An 18,080-nucleotide genomic window follows, 5' to 3' on the forward strand; every position below is an offset into this window, starting at 1 on the left:
AATACAGAGGCTGAGTCGGACTCGGGACGTGATGAAATCTGATATTTCGCCGGAGTCGGACTCGGGTTGTTTTTAACCGACTCCGCAGCCGTGATTGCCAGTGCGAAACCAAACATAGAAAAATGTTTGGCACGCGAGTTGTTAATATTTTGACATTATTATTAAACTGGCACACTGCGTACGGAAGGTTGCCCCTGGTCTAACTCTACGTCAAAGCGTGACGTCACAGAGTTAAAACTAAACGTGACCTCACAAGAAAGCACTCACCATCCTGTTCGTTTAATTTGTTAAAGTTTCAAAGGTGTTAGTTTCATACAAAAGTAATTACTAAGATGTTATTGATTCCCACAAAGTTCTAAAACATCTCATTTTGGAGGGTGCTATTATAGACGTACGACGCCTATGGGCATTAAAACATTTTATAAAAATAAACCGAGACATACTAGAAACAAAATTTTAAGATTTTTTTGTTGGGGTGGGGTTATGGCCACATGCCTCCCTGGATCCTCCACCGTCTCGAGTTATCTACTCAAGTTTTTAGTCAAAGTTATTTTAAGCAGTGGTCAGCAACCGCCGGTCCGCGAGGAGTTCGTCACCCTCCGTAGCAGGGTTGTCAGATTAAAATTTTGATTTAAACTCAAACCGTAGCGTAATGTATACGTAAAAGCCGGAAAAAGGCTAGGAAAGTCAAAAACAATTGAAAATATTTTTATATCCAAATCACATTAACTTTCGTGTAAATATACACCATGGTTGATTGGTATGATGAAAAATCACAATTAGTTTCAAGCACTCGTGAGGTGCAAAACAAACCAGTGTGCTGTTGCCATATAGACCACTATCACAATATTCTAAAATGCATATTTTGATTGTAAAATCTAACTGTTCGTATGTACAATATATCGAAAAAGAGGCAAAATATCATGTTTTTTTTATGGTTAACCGTGTTCACCTAAAGTGCAATAGAATCAAATCGTGCCAACAATGTCCCACAATAAAATGAATTATTATTTTTAGGTTCAGGCAGGAAAGTTTTTAAAAACAACAAGTAAAGGTTGCCGACCCTTGATTTAAAGCATATTTTTGCTTCGCTTTAATTTCTTTTTAGTAAATCAACCATGTCCCTGTTTCCATGTTCCAATGGTTTGTTCTTTACAGGTTGTCCGCATTTCATTTTTTATTATTGTTGTCATAACATTCTATATAGAGGCGTGGTGGCTTGTTAAGAACAAAATAAACACATAAATCTTTGAAATATAAGCGTTGAAAAAAAATAAGCGAAAAAGAACATGAAATTACAGGAAACATAATAACATAATAAAATGTATAAAATATGCAAAATAAAAATCAAAGACAGGAATCAAGGGCAGGAAAATAGATAAACTATGTTTTTTTGGAAAGGAATATTTTGGTTAAAAATACATATATTCTTTTCATTCAGCAGTAAAATTGAGAGTGTAAAGTTTCGATGCTATACATTAGGAAGAGTTTTAGGTACAGCTATGATTAGAAAAGAAAGTGAGTTGCTATAGCGATACTTTTTAACTTTGCAAACAACTGCTAAAACACTGCGATATCACTTCCGCCGACGTCGCGACCGCTCTATTTTTTTGCAACTGGGGACCACACGAAATGGCCCCTTTGGCTGGTTATTAATTAGACGGTAAGGCTGTAGAAAACGGACGGCCATTTCTCACACGAGCGTCAACGACTGTGGCTTTTTCGTGGCTCCCACATCGGAGGGAATCGACTTCACCGAGTCGTTGCCACTGTCAAACGGTGACGCCGTGTTTCGACAGGGGGATGTCGGATGCTTGCTCGGGCGCCCGCTTTGGCAGGTCGGCTTGGTTGCGGCGCTTCTAGTGACCTCACTGGTAGTCTGACTGCTTCGATTGTCGGTCGACGCTGATGAGGAAGAGGAGGAGGTGGAGGTCTCGGAGCCCGACAGCGACATGGCGCGCGGCCGGGTGCATTTGACGCCGTGCAGAAAATCCTCGGACGCTACTGTGGACGACGCGGACGTGATGGTGTCGCTTTGATCGGTCGTCGTGGTCGTTGTCGCCGGCGGCAGCGCGAATTGCCGGTAACGTCGCGGGTCGACGTCGAGAGTCGCGTAGGGGCGCACGTCCGCCCCCTCGTGATAGGGGTATCGCTGCATTCCCGGTCGCCAGGTGTCGTCGTACAAGGTGGGATCGTAGCCGGGCATAAGCACCCCGATTGGAGCGGGGTGTAGGCTAGGCAGGTAGGCTCTAGGTAACGTGGCCTGGTGAAAATACTGCAATGGAGCGCCGTTCGGTCCGCGCAGTCGATTCAGTGTGTTTCGTCGTACATCAGGGTTTTCTCGCTTCGGTGAGGAGCCCCTTCCTGTTGGGGGTTTTGCGGCATTGGCCTGCTGCGAGTCACCGTTGTTGGAAGTCGATTGCAACGATTCGTTCTCTATGATTTCGACGCTCGATCTCTCGATTTCGTTCTGGAGGTTGATCGTTGATTTTATGGGCGAGCCTTTTTTGCGCGGCTTTGTCAGTTGGACGTTTTTCCTGAAGGGTAACAAAACACAGAGGCATAAGTTTTGCAAAACGAACCCATTTTATTTGCAGTCGAAAGAAATGTGTTAGTGCAAAACAATGTTAGTGCATGTATTTCAGTTTAATATAGTTAAAAAAGCCTTATACAAAGACAAGACAGTTCCAAGATAACTATACCTGCTGTAAACAACAGCCCAAATTTGGGAACTGAGATACTTTCGATCCATCGTCGTTTAAAGTAAACTCTGTTTTTACATAAACGTGATTTCGCATCGCTTTTATAAACATACAATAGTATAAAAAAAATCTTAGCGACTGAAACATTCGAAACGATGATTTTATTGGAACCCGGAAACCGGAAACATTAAACCAAAATTAAATTTTCAAGGCTAACATTTTACAGAAAACGTTTTTCGGCGTTCGCTCACCTCGTTCCTAAATATTGTACAGAGTCAGGAGTCGATCCGAAGCCGTCTTTTCTGGCAACTGTGGCGATTGGCGATTTGCAGTCGGCATAACTCACCTCTTTGATTGGGGGGTGCTTTCTTTCGTGACGGCTCCTAAAAATACGACAGGACTCCGACGTTGTAACTTGTGCGTATGCATGAAATTCGTACAGCGTAATATTGTATACAGCAGTGTTGTAAATGAGTCCTAGTCAAGTCATTTAAAAAATAACTTAAGTCCCAGTCAGGTCATTTGTCCAAAAGACTTAACTCAAGTTATTTCAGTCAATAGGCTTTAGTCAAGCCAAGTCATTTGAAAACAGTGACTTAAGTGCACTTAAGTTCAAGACAATAACTTAAGTCATTACGTCATTACAACACCGGTACACGGTAAAAATCCGATTTTGATTTGTGAAAACAACACACACACATATGCAACGAAACAAGAAACGCGTGGCCTTTTAGTGCCGAAGAACTACGTGCAAATAGAGTAAAACTACACTGACCGCGTGAGCATTAATAGTAAACCGATGCTAACGTACTTTCCGTATAAATCCGCCGTGAGGTCGGACTGGCATCTGGGGATTACCCCGTTAGGCGTCGAGGTGCACCCGGGTTCCGGCACCATCACGCCATCTGGCGGCTCGCTGTACTGCATGTACTTTTTGAAAGTTCTGCGACAAAGGCAAAATACAAACAACTGCAATCGTGGTCGTGATGCGATCAGTGGATTTCGTGCAAAAAGAGCAAAACAGTAGAAAAAGAAACGCTTGCAGTGATTCGGTGTGCTACTACACTAAAATGCGTTAAATATATACGAACAACTCTTCCAACTTACTTGTCAAAGTTAATTGCGGACTCCTTGCGGGTGTGGCAACGCCGGTAAACCAACCAGCAGATGACGCACAGGAGTACGATGAAGAGGCAACTGCAAACCACGATGGTTGAAGCGAATTCAATCACAGACAGATTCCCGATGCGTCCTGATAATATTTAAAAACTTGATTCACAAAACAACTCCTATAAAGATAAATCTCTAAATATTTAATAGATAGCGACAAAGGCTGTTGAAGAAAAAATCAAAATCGCAATTATTGTTTAGCAATACATAGTCCCAATGACGAGAATCTATATGGCTTACAGGTTCGCGTAATGATGTCACTAAACTATGTTTTAGTCTTGACACTGTTAGTCCTTATTTGTCTACTTATAAGGCGCAATTTGCAAGTATTTCGTTTAAAAAGGGAAGAGCATGTAACTATCAGCCATACACTTAACAAGGCATGACTCGTTGACATAAATGCATGCGCCACTGTCCCATTCCTATGACGAACAATATATCAACACCAGTCGGTGAGATAAAAAAAAAACGATCAACGCGTCACAAAGGGTGGCCAAAGGTATACAGCACCCTCAAAAGACGCTTGGGCACCCACGAAAGCGCACTTCGGCAAACCCTTGTTTCCGCAAGGTGCCAGCGTCTAAAGCCAGGGACCGCAGTCGTGTTCTTCCCGGAACGGGCGGGTAATCCGTAACATGCGCAAGCAGCCGACGAACAGCGTTTTGCGAGCGTCGGCGGCGGCAGCGAAACTCCGGCAGCCGACCCCTCATCAATTTTTAATTCCCAGCCCGGCGTCAAATCTTCAAGCACTGGCGCAACGGTAAAGAGACTATTAGCGACCAGAACGGCCGTTTCGGTTAAATGGGGCGTCAGGACAGGGTAAGATCGCCCGCAATTGGCGCGAAATACGCGCTGTAGCTGTTGAGTTTTATTGCTACGCGCTGTAGCTGTTGAGTTTTATTGAAAGATGACGTTGCCCTAGAATAGGGATTTCCAACCTGTGGGCCATGGCCACCTAGAGCCTATGGCAATGGCTACCCCTGCTCAAAGAAGGAAGTATAATGAAAGTTATCTGTGTTGTATTGATATCTTTTTATCATTCTACCGGTTGCTGTATAAGCCAGTTTTTTTTTTTTTTTTTTTTTTTTAAAGGTTGAAAAAATAGGGGTGGGGGGCATTATTTCTCAAAATTCTCAAATGGGGTCACGGTGTAAAAAAGGTTGGGAACCCTTGCCCTATAGAAGAATGCACAAACATTGCTGAGCTTATCGCTAGCGAATCAAAGTTTTCATATTTTTCACCAGCGATTAGATAATTGTCGAGCTGAGAAGAGTGTTAACGAGAACCCGACTAAAAGTAATTCCGTTAAAGGAATATATAATAATATCATTAAAAAAAACTTAGCCTTACAAAAAGGGTAACAACTCGGTGCATGGCTCGTATGGATTATGGGCGTTGGTAAAAATAAGACTAGACCTGACATCGAAATACTCCCAAATTCGGACGATGTTGTGCGACTTACGTTCAGGTGGCGGCAGGTGCAAGTAGCTTGTGTTGGATTCGACCCCAAGACCATTGTTCACCACGCAAAGGTAGCTGACCGCTTTCTCAACTACACTCGAGGACAAAGCCACGGTCGAATGATTTCCACTGGTCCTTGTACCTATACGTTTATATATTAAACACTAAAAACAACGGAGTAAATTTGCATTACATAAGTGTGACATAAATTTCAAATAAAAATTTTCCTTTTTTCACTTTATCATAATAGTAAAGCGTGAAGGAGCAAAATCTGTCATATTGTACAATGCGAACCATTTTAACGCATCCTGGAATGAGAACTGTAAATAAACATCAAATCCGAGTAACCGGTTCTCTGAAAAAAACGGATGTTTCCCGTGATAAAGAGCGAGACTGAAACCAAACGCATTTTGACAAGGTGTCTTAATTTAATCTTTTTGCGATAAAAGTTTCAATCAGTTAACCCAACTTTTACATAAAAATAGGCAATTAAACTCATACCACGTTTCCCGACCTTCTATATCGGGACGTTGTATCAGCTTTAATAATTAATTCTTATTCCTTTCGTTAAACATGAAACATCGGTAGACATCAGGCATTATCGACCTAATTTTTCATAATTTTCAACGTAAAAACTTTTTAAACCCACGTGCCAAGTGCTTCTAGCATGTTTTCTGCATTATATATTGCAAGTACAGCCTTAAATACAAATTTGCAGTAAATGGCGAACATACCGTTGGGAAAGATCCACGTATAAATTGGCGGCGGCGAGCTGCCGCCCTTGGCCATGCACGAGAGGTTGCCATCGCCGTTTTTCACGATCGCGACTTTTGACGGCGGATAACGCACCACAACGTTGATCTCGGCCTGAGCACTTCCCGGTACGTAGTTGTACGCCAAGCACCTGTACACGCCCGCCTGACGACGCCCTATCTTGGCTATGTGAAGCTGCCCAGGTTCGGCTTGGCTGTTAGCGCCTTCGGTCTGTGTCCGTTCGCCTGAAAGCCAAGCGGCTGATGGTAAATATTTGAAAGAAACGGTCTCAAAATTAAGGTGCCAGCCTCAAGTCAAACCGAAACTTGGTCAGATTATAGCAATTGTATATTTTTACTACTTAGGATAGGTATTTCTCTTTAAATGTTGGGTGGAAATGTTTTTGTTTATAAAATATAATTCGGTACTTGACCTAATACAGCCTTTCTTAACGTGAGGTAGATTTACCCCAGGGGGTAAATTTCCTAGTTTCAGGGGGTAAATCCAAGATATGTATTCAAGATCTGAATATTCTGGTTCCATTTTCTTCAACTATAAGCTATGCGAATCGGCTGCTATGCATTCTATTAAACCTAGAGCATGAAACCAACTTTACTTATTGAAGATACTCGTTGTGCATTATCCACTACTTTACCATACATTCAACAACTCGTTATCAAAAAAACAAGGGCGGCCGTCGCACTGCTTATAACTGATGTAATTTGTTACATTCGTTTTTTAATAAATGAGCGCCACTTTATATTTTGGGGGTAAATTTGATATTCATCTTTGTTAAGAGGGTAAAACATACGAGAAAGGTTAAGAACCCCTGGCCTAATAGGAAGATTGCATCATAACTTTAGTTGCTAACACTAACATTCGCCCCTTTATGTGACACTATTTACAAATATACGAACGTACTTGTATGCTAGAAAGACAATGTAATTGAGCACTGTCTAGTTGTCTTTTAAAGTAAACTTGACAAGAAACACTCAGACGCAAGGTCGTACTGTAAGTTCCCAAAATCGATATTGACTCGATATGTCAAGTGGTGGAAGAACACACAGACATTAGGCGTCAGACAAATGAATTGAGAATTTTGTTTTATTTCAAATGCTTTCAATTGTAATATTGTGGTAATTAAAAAAACACAGAAGACACCTTAGCACAAGTGTTAACCATTGGTTTAAAATATGTGCATTTCTTTAGACAGGGCTTGGGTTTAACATCGCTGAACAACGACTGATTTAAGTAGGCTACTCTGTTAACGCGTTATAGGACCGATAATGACGTACTACCACAACCTTTGGCAAATCAATCCCGTTTCAGGTGGCACATTTGGCATCGATTGACCGCGCCCCAAGCCAAACTCATATCCCCCTTTAGTACCTTTATGATTAATTAATAAGGCGCGGCACGCGAAGGGTCTCAGCGGTGACAACAAACAAAAAGGGCAAATGTATAGATTTCAACATCGCCAGGGCATTAGTTTGTTTGCAGCAACGTTGGAATCCGTCCCCAAGAGCATTACGGACTAGTTCATTTTAAGGATTAATTCTCGGTGTAAATTTGGGATAAGAGCTTTTAATTGGACGCAAGCTGTTGAGAAAAATGTAAATCAAATAATTTAATGAGGAGGTGAGATATCACCGCGACGTTGCCCCTTTATTTTGTCGGCGCAATATAGATAATAACCCACGAGTGTTTTATTAGGGCGTGTCGATGCGCACTACATAAATTCTTCTTTTAATTTCCAATTTTATTAATTTGGTCCGGGTTTTTGTACGTGTTATGCCTTTTTTAAAGTTTCCATTTTCGATATATTATTCTGAAATTGAGGTTAGCGTATGAGGTCTCATCAATTTCCAGATTTGTCGGCGCAGTGTAAATTATGCTAGTCCAGTTTCCTATATCCTGAAAAATGAATCTATTAAAAAACTAAGATAATTAAAAAATTTAATGAGTTTTATGAGGCACAGTTTTATGAGGATACAATATTATTTAAATTTGTCTTTTCAGAAGCCGCAAGTGCAGTGAAACTTATTACCATTTATGGCTTTAACTATAATGCTTCTCTCCCGGGGTAACGATTTCTGTACACAAACGTTAACTCTAGACTAGATAGTAGGACTCCAGCCATAAGACCGAGATAAGAACAACCTCAACGTCAGAACAAAACACAATTCGGAATAAGGCCAAAATAGGACAAATACCTAATGGTATTACTAACGTCTAAATCGGAATAAGTCATAAATCCGTCAGAATAAGACCTAAAAGGTCAGAATCAGGCCTAAATAACACTTTAACTAACCCCTAACCCCACCCCTAAGTACATCACTAACTCCCCTAATAATTTCAACACTAACCCATTTTCAAACCCCACCCATTACCCACCAATAACCCCAAACAGGACCGACAATCCGTTGCCAAAACAGCGGCGCCCTGACGGCGCCGGCCAGACTATGGCGTCCAAACCTTGGAACCAAAACGGCCGATGCCAGACCAATGGCCCCCGATCGTCCCATACCCTCTACCCACAGATTCTGGCGTTATTATGGCCATTTAGGTCTTCTTACGAAGAATTTAGGCCTTATTCTGATGAATTTAGGACTTATTCCGATGGATTTAGGACTTATTTCAATGAATTTAGGCCTTATTCCGACGAACTTAGTCTTTATTCCGATGAATTTAGGCTTTATTCCGATGAATTTAGGCTTTATTCCGATGAATTTAGGCTTTATTCCGATGAATTTAGGCTTTATTCCGATGAATTTAAACCTTATTCCGACAGATTTAGGTCTTATTCAGACGTTTTTGTACTTATGCTGTTCGGGATATTACTCAGTAATTGGCTCTATTATGTCGTTGGTCTTAATACTATGGTTTTATAGATTTTTCTGTTCTAGGTATTTTTGCTTTTTAGATCTTATTGTGTGTTCCCAGATAGTAGTGAAACAATCACATAGCGTACATAATGTGTATGATATGTGATCAAGCTCTTTTTGAGGTCGTACTCCCAGACAAGTAATAATGGTTTGCAATATCAATTTTGAGGCCTTTCAGAGGCAAAATTATTAAGTTTTAAGGTTGATTTACACCTTTGAATCTTTTTTACGTTGATCGAACAATCTGAAAAGCAAACTTGCTTAAAAAACATATATTAACACCCACCTTCATAGTACCAGAAGTATACACTCTCCGGCTGCGAGAGGACGCGACAAGACAGTGTTAAGTCTTCTCCCTCCATCACAATGGCGTGACGCGGTTCGGTGAATATTCTCATCGCACTAGACTCTGGTGGATCTATAAAAGAGATCCTTAAACTTTTTTTACCGCGCACCCCTATTTTGTTTGCTTCGCGTGGACCACGGTAGGCAAGAAAATTTCAGAAAAGGACGTCATATTGCCGTCACAATACAAATAGACTTATTAACCTGTTGATTTCGGTCCAAAAATGTGGAAGTGAAACGGAGTATAAATACAGTCAGTAAAAAAACGTTTTATTCTCAATTAAACTGATTTCTTTAAAAATTTTAATACTTTTTTTAATATGCACTAATATTTTAATTAGGCCTCCATGGACCCTCTAAAACTAGATTGCGGAATCCTAAGGGGTCCATGGACCCCAGTAAGAACCCCTGATTTATAAAGTTGATTGAAAGTTACCTTATTGAAGATTCGCTATATATTATAAAGACGACTGTTTGCATTTCGAAAGTACAACAATTAGGGAAACAATTCCTGTATTTGTAAACGATGGGAACAATTCCTGTATTTGAAAATAAAATTGACGGCAGGCGACAAATTTATCAGCGGACTTGTATGCAGTTGTAGGGGTTGCTTAAGGTAAGCGGCAAAATAATTTGATCATGGAGGCCCAATGTGAAAAGCATAACATCGTAATTCTATTTCGCTTGTTGAGGGGCTGCGGGGTCGGTTTAAAACAAACCGAGTCGGACTCCTGTTAAATGAACGCACTTCGATAAATCCAACTCCACCTACGCAGACCCGTTATGTAAAGGACTGCTGCGACATGTTCATATATCACAACAGTTAGACACGTGCAAAAATTATTCTAAAAACAAACAAAAATAGAGGACCGAGGCATGGTAAAAATCTTGCCTAAAACAGTTTTTTTGGTCAAATATATTACTCGAGCTCACTCGAAATTCCAAGAATTCTAACTCCTCAGCTGTCTGTAAGTTATTTCAAATACTGTTGGAATTTGGAATGTGTTTCACTAGTGCTGTGAATAACTTTGGACTCCGCATGCGCTGTCTTGTCACAACATGCATTCGAACAACAAATTAGCGAATAAACATGCGCGGAATGTGGCGCGCGCCTGCCCAGAAGCCATTACGGGATTTGTCGTCGACGCAAAGCCGAATTCCCCGAACGTCGTCGGACCGAAATGGTTATGGAAGAGACATTCGTGGGCCCGTTGCGCGCTGCCAAACTAAATCGATTAATCACCGTTGCAAGATAGACGGAAAGCACCACCAGGAGGTCAACGTCACATTGGCAGCGACCGTTGCAACAAGGATTAAATGCATTTCAACCGCGTTAAAACCGTTTTCGTTAAAAACATACTTTATTTTAGACACTTAATGTATTACTTGGGTACACTATGCACGTATCTGTTATGTAGCTTGATAATAAATTGCATGGCCAAAAAGGTCGAGTAGATCGCCATCATCTTGATTATTAAGACGTTTCGATACGACCTTGTATCATCTTCAGGTAATGTTAACCGATACAAGCTCGTATCGAAAGGTCTCAATAATCAAGATGATGTCGATCTACTCGACCTTTTTGGCCTTGCAATTTATTTTAAACCACCATAATGTGTTACTAATTGAAGAAACGATAATACATAGAGAAATAGAAGATATTAATTAAACTGGTAATGATAGTACCTTAGGGGGAGAACCAAAATAACTTAAAACCTCAAAAAATAACCTCAAAAAATAACCTCAAAATAACCTCAAAAATTATGCCCAATAACCTCAAAATATATGCCCATTGATACGAAAAATAAGTTACTCTTTGATAGATTCGGTGCCTACCAGTTAGTATCGTAGGTAAATGACACTCGTTTAAACTCAATGTGCGGTTTACATAAGGCGCAACATTGCATTATATGTTCCATTATGACCACATATGATTACCTGTTCACTAAAATCCAATGCAAAATCTAATATACACGTAGTGGGGTCGTATTAAGGATAAGGTATTTCGTTCACGCGATTTAGGTTTTTGCATGAAAAAGTGTTTAAACTCGCAAATTGAGCGTGGCACACAGAAACGTATCACTTAGAGATCGACCGATATAACTTTTTTGGACCGATACAGATACCCGATTTTTTACAATTTTGTCAACCGATACCCTATACCGATACCTATTTTTTTGATACCAGGGAAATGTTCAAAACTTTAATTAATTGAGAATAAAGGTGCCGTTTAGTTTATATACCTTTAACAGTTACTAAACTATTATTTTGTATATTAACTTGGTATGATGTTAAATCCAAATTTTTTTGATTAAAAATGGGTAAGTTGTTTGTTGTACAGGAAAAATTATATCAATTTTCGTAATAAAATATCGGACAAAGTGTCGGCCTAGATTTACCAATACCGATATATAGGCAGAAGCCAAATATCGGCCGATATTATCGGTAAACTGATATATCGGTCTATCTCTAGTATGATTATTTGTAAACACTATTGACTATACGCTTTTTTATTAGAATGTGGGTAGTTTTAGGTGGACCTTGGGGCCGTAGAAAGAAATAAAATCTATATTTGTTTGTTTCAATCGATCACTGATGAATCGCGGAAAGTGGTAACCCGTAAACGTGCTGACGCCACAAAAAAGGTTGCGTCATTAAAAAGAGAATCACATATCACAAACACAAAACCTCAAGTATCGGGGACAAGGACCGATACTAAGACAAAACAAAAAACGTTTACTCACAGTCAATTCTTATTCGAACACTTCGTTCCATTGCGGAGACGAAACCGTTTATCGTCGAGGTGTTGGTCATGCGGCACCGGAATGTTGTGTCATCACGACCCCTTCTGACGTCAACGAAGCGCAGCCATGACGTCACTCGAGTGGTGGTCGAACTCACGTGAACAACTCGTCGCCGAACTACAAGCAGAACTATTTTACTGCAACAAAAAATATCTGAAAGATCGTAAACGGCTTAAAAAAGTATATTTCCAGGGCTTTGAAATAGGTATACGTTTTATTAACCCAAACTAGTTTCTAAACCTCCACTCAGGAACGCACAACAGTTAAACCGCATAAACATAAGTTAAATTTTACCCAATGCTATGGAACAGCGGTTTTCAACGAAGTTGGTGCCAAGGAACAGGTAAGAAGAGGCGCGAGCTTGACTAAAAAACTTTTCGTAAAGAGATTTTAAAGTTTCCATGCGACGAGATTTGAACAGCAGGCTGTGCCCTCTTAAAACTATTTTTTCCAACTTTAACAATGATACTGCAAATTCTTTGCGTTTCGCACGAATCTCTTATTTTCTATTTTTTCCTTGTTTTGAAAACAATTTTTTAGCTCGAAGTTTTGAAAGCACAATATACCATTATATGTATTTTTTTCATTAAAAATATACATATTATTTATGTATCGGACATAGTTAAACACATTTTCTATGTGACAGCAGGCCAACGTCGAGGTACTCGCCGACTTTTTTTTAACGCTCTGTTTAATTGTTTGCGCTTGGCCTGAACTTTCTATGTTGTTTCAATACAGCTTTATACAGCCTAAAACCAGCTTAATAAAAGTCGATATATCGAGCGCGAGAAATTTGCTATTGTATGTGTAACCAATGCGTAACCAATTTAAACCAAATAAACACGTATTTTACTATTTGTGCGATTAAGCACCAATTTTAGTATTTAAATGTTGTTTTATTGATATTTCATCGACAAAAACCTAATTGTGTAAATCACTGAAATAGAATATTTTCGTTTAAACATAGAAAACATACATGTTTCTGATATGTATATATAGGTGATTAACAACTGCAAATTAACAAGTGTAAAATAAATTTTCAAGTTGTATTTACATTTTAAAAGCTTGGTAAAAAACGAATAATCCTTCACTTACTGTCATATTCACGCGATGGCTCTTCAATCACTTGTCCGTTTTTAATCCACACAAAATCGAGATCGAACAAGGTTTGATCCTGTCGTCCACCCGCCGTCGTCGTCACGTCTGCTGCGCACTCAACCGTGTAACCAGAAGCAGATACAGGAAGTGACGTATTGAGCTCCGTCAAGGTGCGGAAAAGGGTCGCTGTAAATTCGCGTAAACATTTTTCTTGAAGAAATACGCTTATAAGCACTAGCGATAAGGGGTTCTAGACCTTAAACTTCATGGATATGAAAAAATGTTTCAGACAGCAAAGAATTAGATATAAAGGATTCGGGTTAAACCTAACAATAATGGTGTTAACAACTTATATTGGATTTTAGAGGCTTCTATTTAAAAACATTCGACAAATAACCTTGTTAATCTCCATTTACAATTATGAATGATACTGTTTAGATATGCTTTATAAGATACTGCTTAAAAGTGCTTGATAGGCTATATAGTTCTGATCCTGCCACATAAATCAGACCAACAGATATTTACACTTCGTTTGGGGCTCGCTTCTTAAAGGCGTGCCATTTATTTTTCAACAAGTTCTAAACTAAATATTTTCGACGAGTTACTTAAAACAGGTTGTTAAAACTATCAAATCAGTATAGCAAACAAATGTGCGTATAATAGTTGGGCAAGAAAGAATAATTTCCACGCGCTATATACTTACGGAGGTCTTTTGCTCGTTGGACTTGCAGAGTGCTCACTGCTTCGGGGGCCAACGAGCTCGTTGCGATGCACGCGTACCTGCCGTCGGTCCGACCCTCCCCCAGGTATAGGGTTGTGACGTCACGAAGCACGTCCCCGTCAGGCAGGATCCACCTGATCGCGGGAGGGGGATTTCCCTCGGCTTTGCAAGTCAGACGGTTGCCGAGCAGTTGAATGTAAACGAGTGGGGCATCTGATCGAAAACAATATTCACGCCTATGTATTTTTAAGTTTAATTACAGATTAAATTCGGAAAACAATGCACAAAACAACGTTTGTTAACTGTTTAGCTCTTCAATTTTGTAGTTATTGAGGTTATTTGAAAATAACGAAAACATCTATTAACATCATTCTAAGCTAGAAGTTAACAGAGCCGAGCAAACGACACAGTTTTTCAGACAATTCTTAAAATATAATTTGTAGGGCTACAAGACACGAGGCCTACACTCTCCTAGCTTCACGGAAATCAACACGCAGACTCACATAGAAGATGCACGCTGACAGAGGTCGACTTTGCGTTCACCGAGCTCAGATCGTCGTGGCTGATGAGACAGGTAAAGGTTTGCGTGCTGGCCCCGCCAGAACCCAAGCTACCAGCTGACCCGCTGCCATCGGCAAGTCCTGGGCTGAGAAGAAGTCGCGAAACGACATCGTGCGAACCGTCGGGCGCGACGAGACTGGACGTGGACGATTCCAAGATCTGATAAGAGATTGCATACACAAATTTCATCGCGGTTTAAGCCCGAATCAACTGCATCAATGCAGTAAAGGTTTGAAAACCGGACACATAATTATTGTTGTTTGTCAATCCCATCATTATATTGTTTTCAGTTTAATAAGGAGATAAGGTGGCATTCTCAGAGCTTAAGGTTAGCAGCGGTGGAATTTAGCTGTCGGTAGACTTGGACAACTAGATTTATTTTGGCTTTTAAAAATTAGATTAGGATTAAAATTAGATCATTTCATTTTTTTCAAAACTAGATTAAATGTTTTTGTGCTATTTTTTAAAGGTTTGGGCTTTTAGGCTGTAAAATTCATCCACACAAGTCGTTTCGACCAAAAGTTTTAGTTTAAACTCTTTGGTTTCGACTTACAGATTAAAAATGCCGTTGGACAAAGTAGCATTTTTGGTAAATCCGAGCACACAAGCAATTCACAAATTAGAATTAGAATTAGTCGCATTTTGCTCTAATTCATTGAATTAGAAAACTAGAAGTATCTAGTTGTCCAAAGTCTGACTGCCACCTTACCTTTCCCTGCGAGTCGGCCCATCGCACTTCCGCTGCAGGTTTGCCGCCAATCGCTCGACAAATCGCCGCCACATACTTTCCGCTGGAGTCGATCGTTGGTGATTCAACCGCTTCTGCGTTGACGCTGGGCGCGGCTGCACAAAGCAAATAAGAGATTGAGTTGCTGGAAGTTTGTGAAACTAACTGTAAACGTTGGGTATGTTTGTGTGTGAGTGTTGGGTATCTCGGTCTATTGGTATTTAAAAGGCCGTGACTTTTTATCTAGCTTAAAAACTGTCAAATTTTTAAATTAATTTTTTTTTTTTTTATTAAATTTGAGGGTGCAGTACCACATTTAACATCTTTCTGTGCAGAAATATAAAATAGGGGCAAACCTGATGTATAGATTTCGAATTGCATTAGTTCGGTCTGTCGTTAGAAAGGTTAAATACAAATACAGTTTACCATCTATTATTTAAATAATGATTCACTGTGTATTTTTATTGTTTGAAGGAGTACATAAATAATACAGTTCGTAGGATAAAGACATACCAGACAACACAAGTTGTACTTGCTGCTTATGGTTTATTAAAGAAAAAAAGCTGTTGACTATATTATGCACGTTTTCAATCAGTGTTACGCAAATCGAACAGGCAAATCACATAGCAGATAAACGTAGTAAAGGTTTTGTTTTTAAAATTAAATAAAAGGGAACACACTTCAGTTGAAATACATTGCAACATGCCAGTGTTACCTGTGACGTCGAGTGAGGTTAAAGTAGTTTGTGCACCTCCAGCACTAAGCACAGTGCAAGTGTACAAGCCACTGTCCGATATCTTTAGCTCGTAAATCGACAGATGCGCCTTCTCCAGAACCGCCCTTCCGGATAGAACATTGCTGCATAAAAAAGTTTATAACATGGACTGCAAAACCCATTTTCCCTTTGAATTGTAAATGTCCTTTGATTACAAACATGGGGAGTGGAATAAACGCATTTAGTCTAGCAAACTAACAAAAATGTTTTCTAATTTGATGGAAATTTGCGTTCACGAGTTGTTATTTTACATTGTTTGTTCTATTTTTTGGCATTGGGCTAATTTAGGGCGATGCTTTTACGATTTTCAGCGAATATTAAACGTCTAAGCAGGGGCGGGCAACGTGCGGCCCTTTGCCATTTTTTGTGCGGCCCTTCACCTTCTTCCAGATATTTTTCCCTAAATAATGTAATTTTGTGTGCACCAATGTTGGAACTTTTGCTCTTTCAGTTTCCTGTGGCAAAGTGCGATGTAACCCATAGGCTACACCGCTACACTAATGGCGTTGTTGAACTCGAATGGGAAGCATCTATTACAAAACAATCTTTATTCATAAAGTTTTACTTGTGTCACGTTGGTACGACAAAGAATTGTTTTGCAACAATTACACTTGTCTGGTACGACTTTTGCCGCGCATATTGACTGATATATTATGTTTAACAGCTGGTTTTGAATTAAGGCTGTTAAATAGTTTGCGTCTATGCACATCTGGCCTGGAACCAAACATTGACAAGTTGGTTCAAAAATCCAGCATCAGCCTTCTCACTAACTTCTATTTGAACATCCACATGTGTGTCTGCTATGATATTTCATATTCGCTTGTACTTGTGTTTTTCTAGTAAAAGCTGAAACTATCCATTAGTGTTTATTTGATGTGCGGCCCTCTTGTAAGCATTAAATTTCCTAACTGGCCCTTGTGTTAAAAAGGTTGCCCGCCCCTGGTCTAATGGCTTTTAAGTTATGGCAAAGGACCAACGTGTTTTGTGGGCCAACACTTGCGCTCTAAAAGATGAACCAATATGCCCCTTAACGAAGACGACAAGCTACAAAAAAATAAATCAGTTAAAAACTCTTTGTCTATATACAACCGAGCAATGTTAACGAAAATTACTCTGGCATAACATTGAAAAAATGCAAAACGGTGTGGAGACATTTGCTAACATACGCTACGTGAAGTTCTTAAAATCAATATTCTACTACAACTGCTTCTTTATACCCCAATCATTTATATGCTAAACAACCTCGAAGAGGGCATTACCAGCTTACGGGTAGGATAACACAATAAACAAATAACAATTGTTCTAAAATTTGGGACACGTGCTCACGTGTAGTTTTTTTTTTTTAAAGCGAGGAACAGCAACTCGAAACAAATTAGGTTGGTTTCTTACTGGATTACAGATTTTCCGCCGACGGAATGGGCCAGGGTAATAACGCTTCCTCCGATATTTTTTGTCCAACTGATCGTCGATGTCACTGCTTCCTCAACGAAACAGGCCAGGGTCACAGAGCCGCCCCTTCTGCCTTTCACAAAGGTTGAAGCAACTTCCTGAGAATTAGCGGTTGAGGCCAGAACCGCGAATAAGGCAATATGAAGCAGCATGGCGAACTGAATTGCATTAAGGCTATAGAATTTAACATGTGCTGCAAAAGCCTGTGAAAAAAAGTCAAAAATTAAATGCCTAACTATGACTGGCCCAAGTGTTGCCCAAGCTGGTGATACTACAGTGCAATTTAATACAAATAATGTGTTTTAGGCTATTAGTTCTAATTGCGTTGGCCCGCTATAAACTAAGCAAACTTCGCGGGTTGGCGTCAATTTCGACAACATGTGTCTGTAAAAGCCCTTTGAATACAAAATCTGTAAATGCATGTCTAAAGATTCACAGTTATCTCTCCAAAAAACAAAAGGTTGACAGAACGGCGAAATGATGCTAGTCTGCGACAAATAATCTAACGAAACAATAACTTTATGCAAACATCTTGCTATAAGAACCAGGAAACACTTTTAATACTCATACTGATGCTACAACTGTAGAACAGCCTTTTTTGAAGAGTGGAATTGGCGGTAAGAATCAAC

General features: G+C 39.8%; 1 protein-coding gene across 1 annotated transcript; it reads right to left on the bottom strand.

Moving 5' to 3' along the window:
• Nucleotides 1-1,693: 1,693 nt before the first annotated feature.
• On the bottom strand, nt 1,694-17,603 carry LOC146169211 (hemicentin-1-like). Its single transcript, XM_083386319.1, has 14 exons — nt 17,392-17,603; nt 15,943-16,085; nt 15,210-15,343; nt 14,443-14,659; nt 13,922-14,152; nt 13,216-13,404; nt 12,061-12,237; nt 9,258-9,389; nt 6,068-6,331; nt 5,335-5,475; nt 3,810-3,954; nt 3,514-3,645; nt 2,954-3,085; nt 1,694-2,537 (listed from the first exon to the last, which is right to left on the bottom strand). Exons 1-14 carry the CDS (start codon nt 17,601-17,603, stop codon nt 1,694-1,696), a joined length of 3,093 nt encoding a protein of 1,030 aa, XP_083242445.1.
• Nucleotides 17,604-18,080: the final 477 nt, after the last annotated feature.

This window comes from Ascidiella aspersa, chromosome 1, assembly GCF_963924565.1.
Source record: "Ascidiella aspersa chromosome 1, kaAscAspe10.2, whole genome shotgun sequence".
In the NCBI taxonomy this organism is placed as follows: domain Eukaryota; kingdom Metazoa; phylum Chordata; class Ascidiacea; order Phlebobranchia; family Ascidiidae; genus Ascidiella; species Ascidiella aspersa.

What these genes read in the sequence shown, in the direction of transcription:
- LOC146169211 (XM_083386319.1), bottom strand. Translation starts at nt 17,603, where the DNA reads ATGCTGCTTCATATTGCCTTATTCGCGGTTCTGGCCTCAACCGCTAAT. An exon ending in GGGCCGACTCGCAGGGAAAG is followed by an intron (nt 14,660 to 15,209) that starts GTAAGGTGGCAG and finishes ATCTCTTATCAG; the next exon opens with ATCTTGGAATCGTCCACGTC. An exon ending in TGTCAGCGTGCATCTTCTAT is followed by an intron (nt 14,153 to 14,442) that starts GTGAGTCTGCGT and finishes GTTTTCGATCAG; the next exon opens with ATGCCCCACTCGTTTACATT.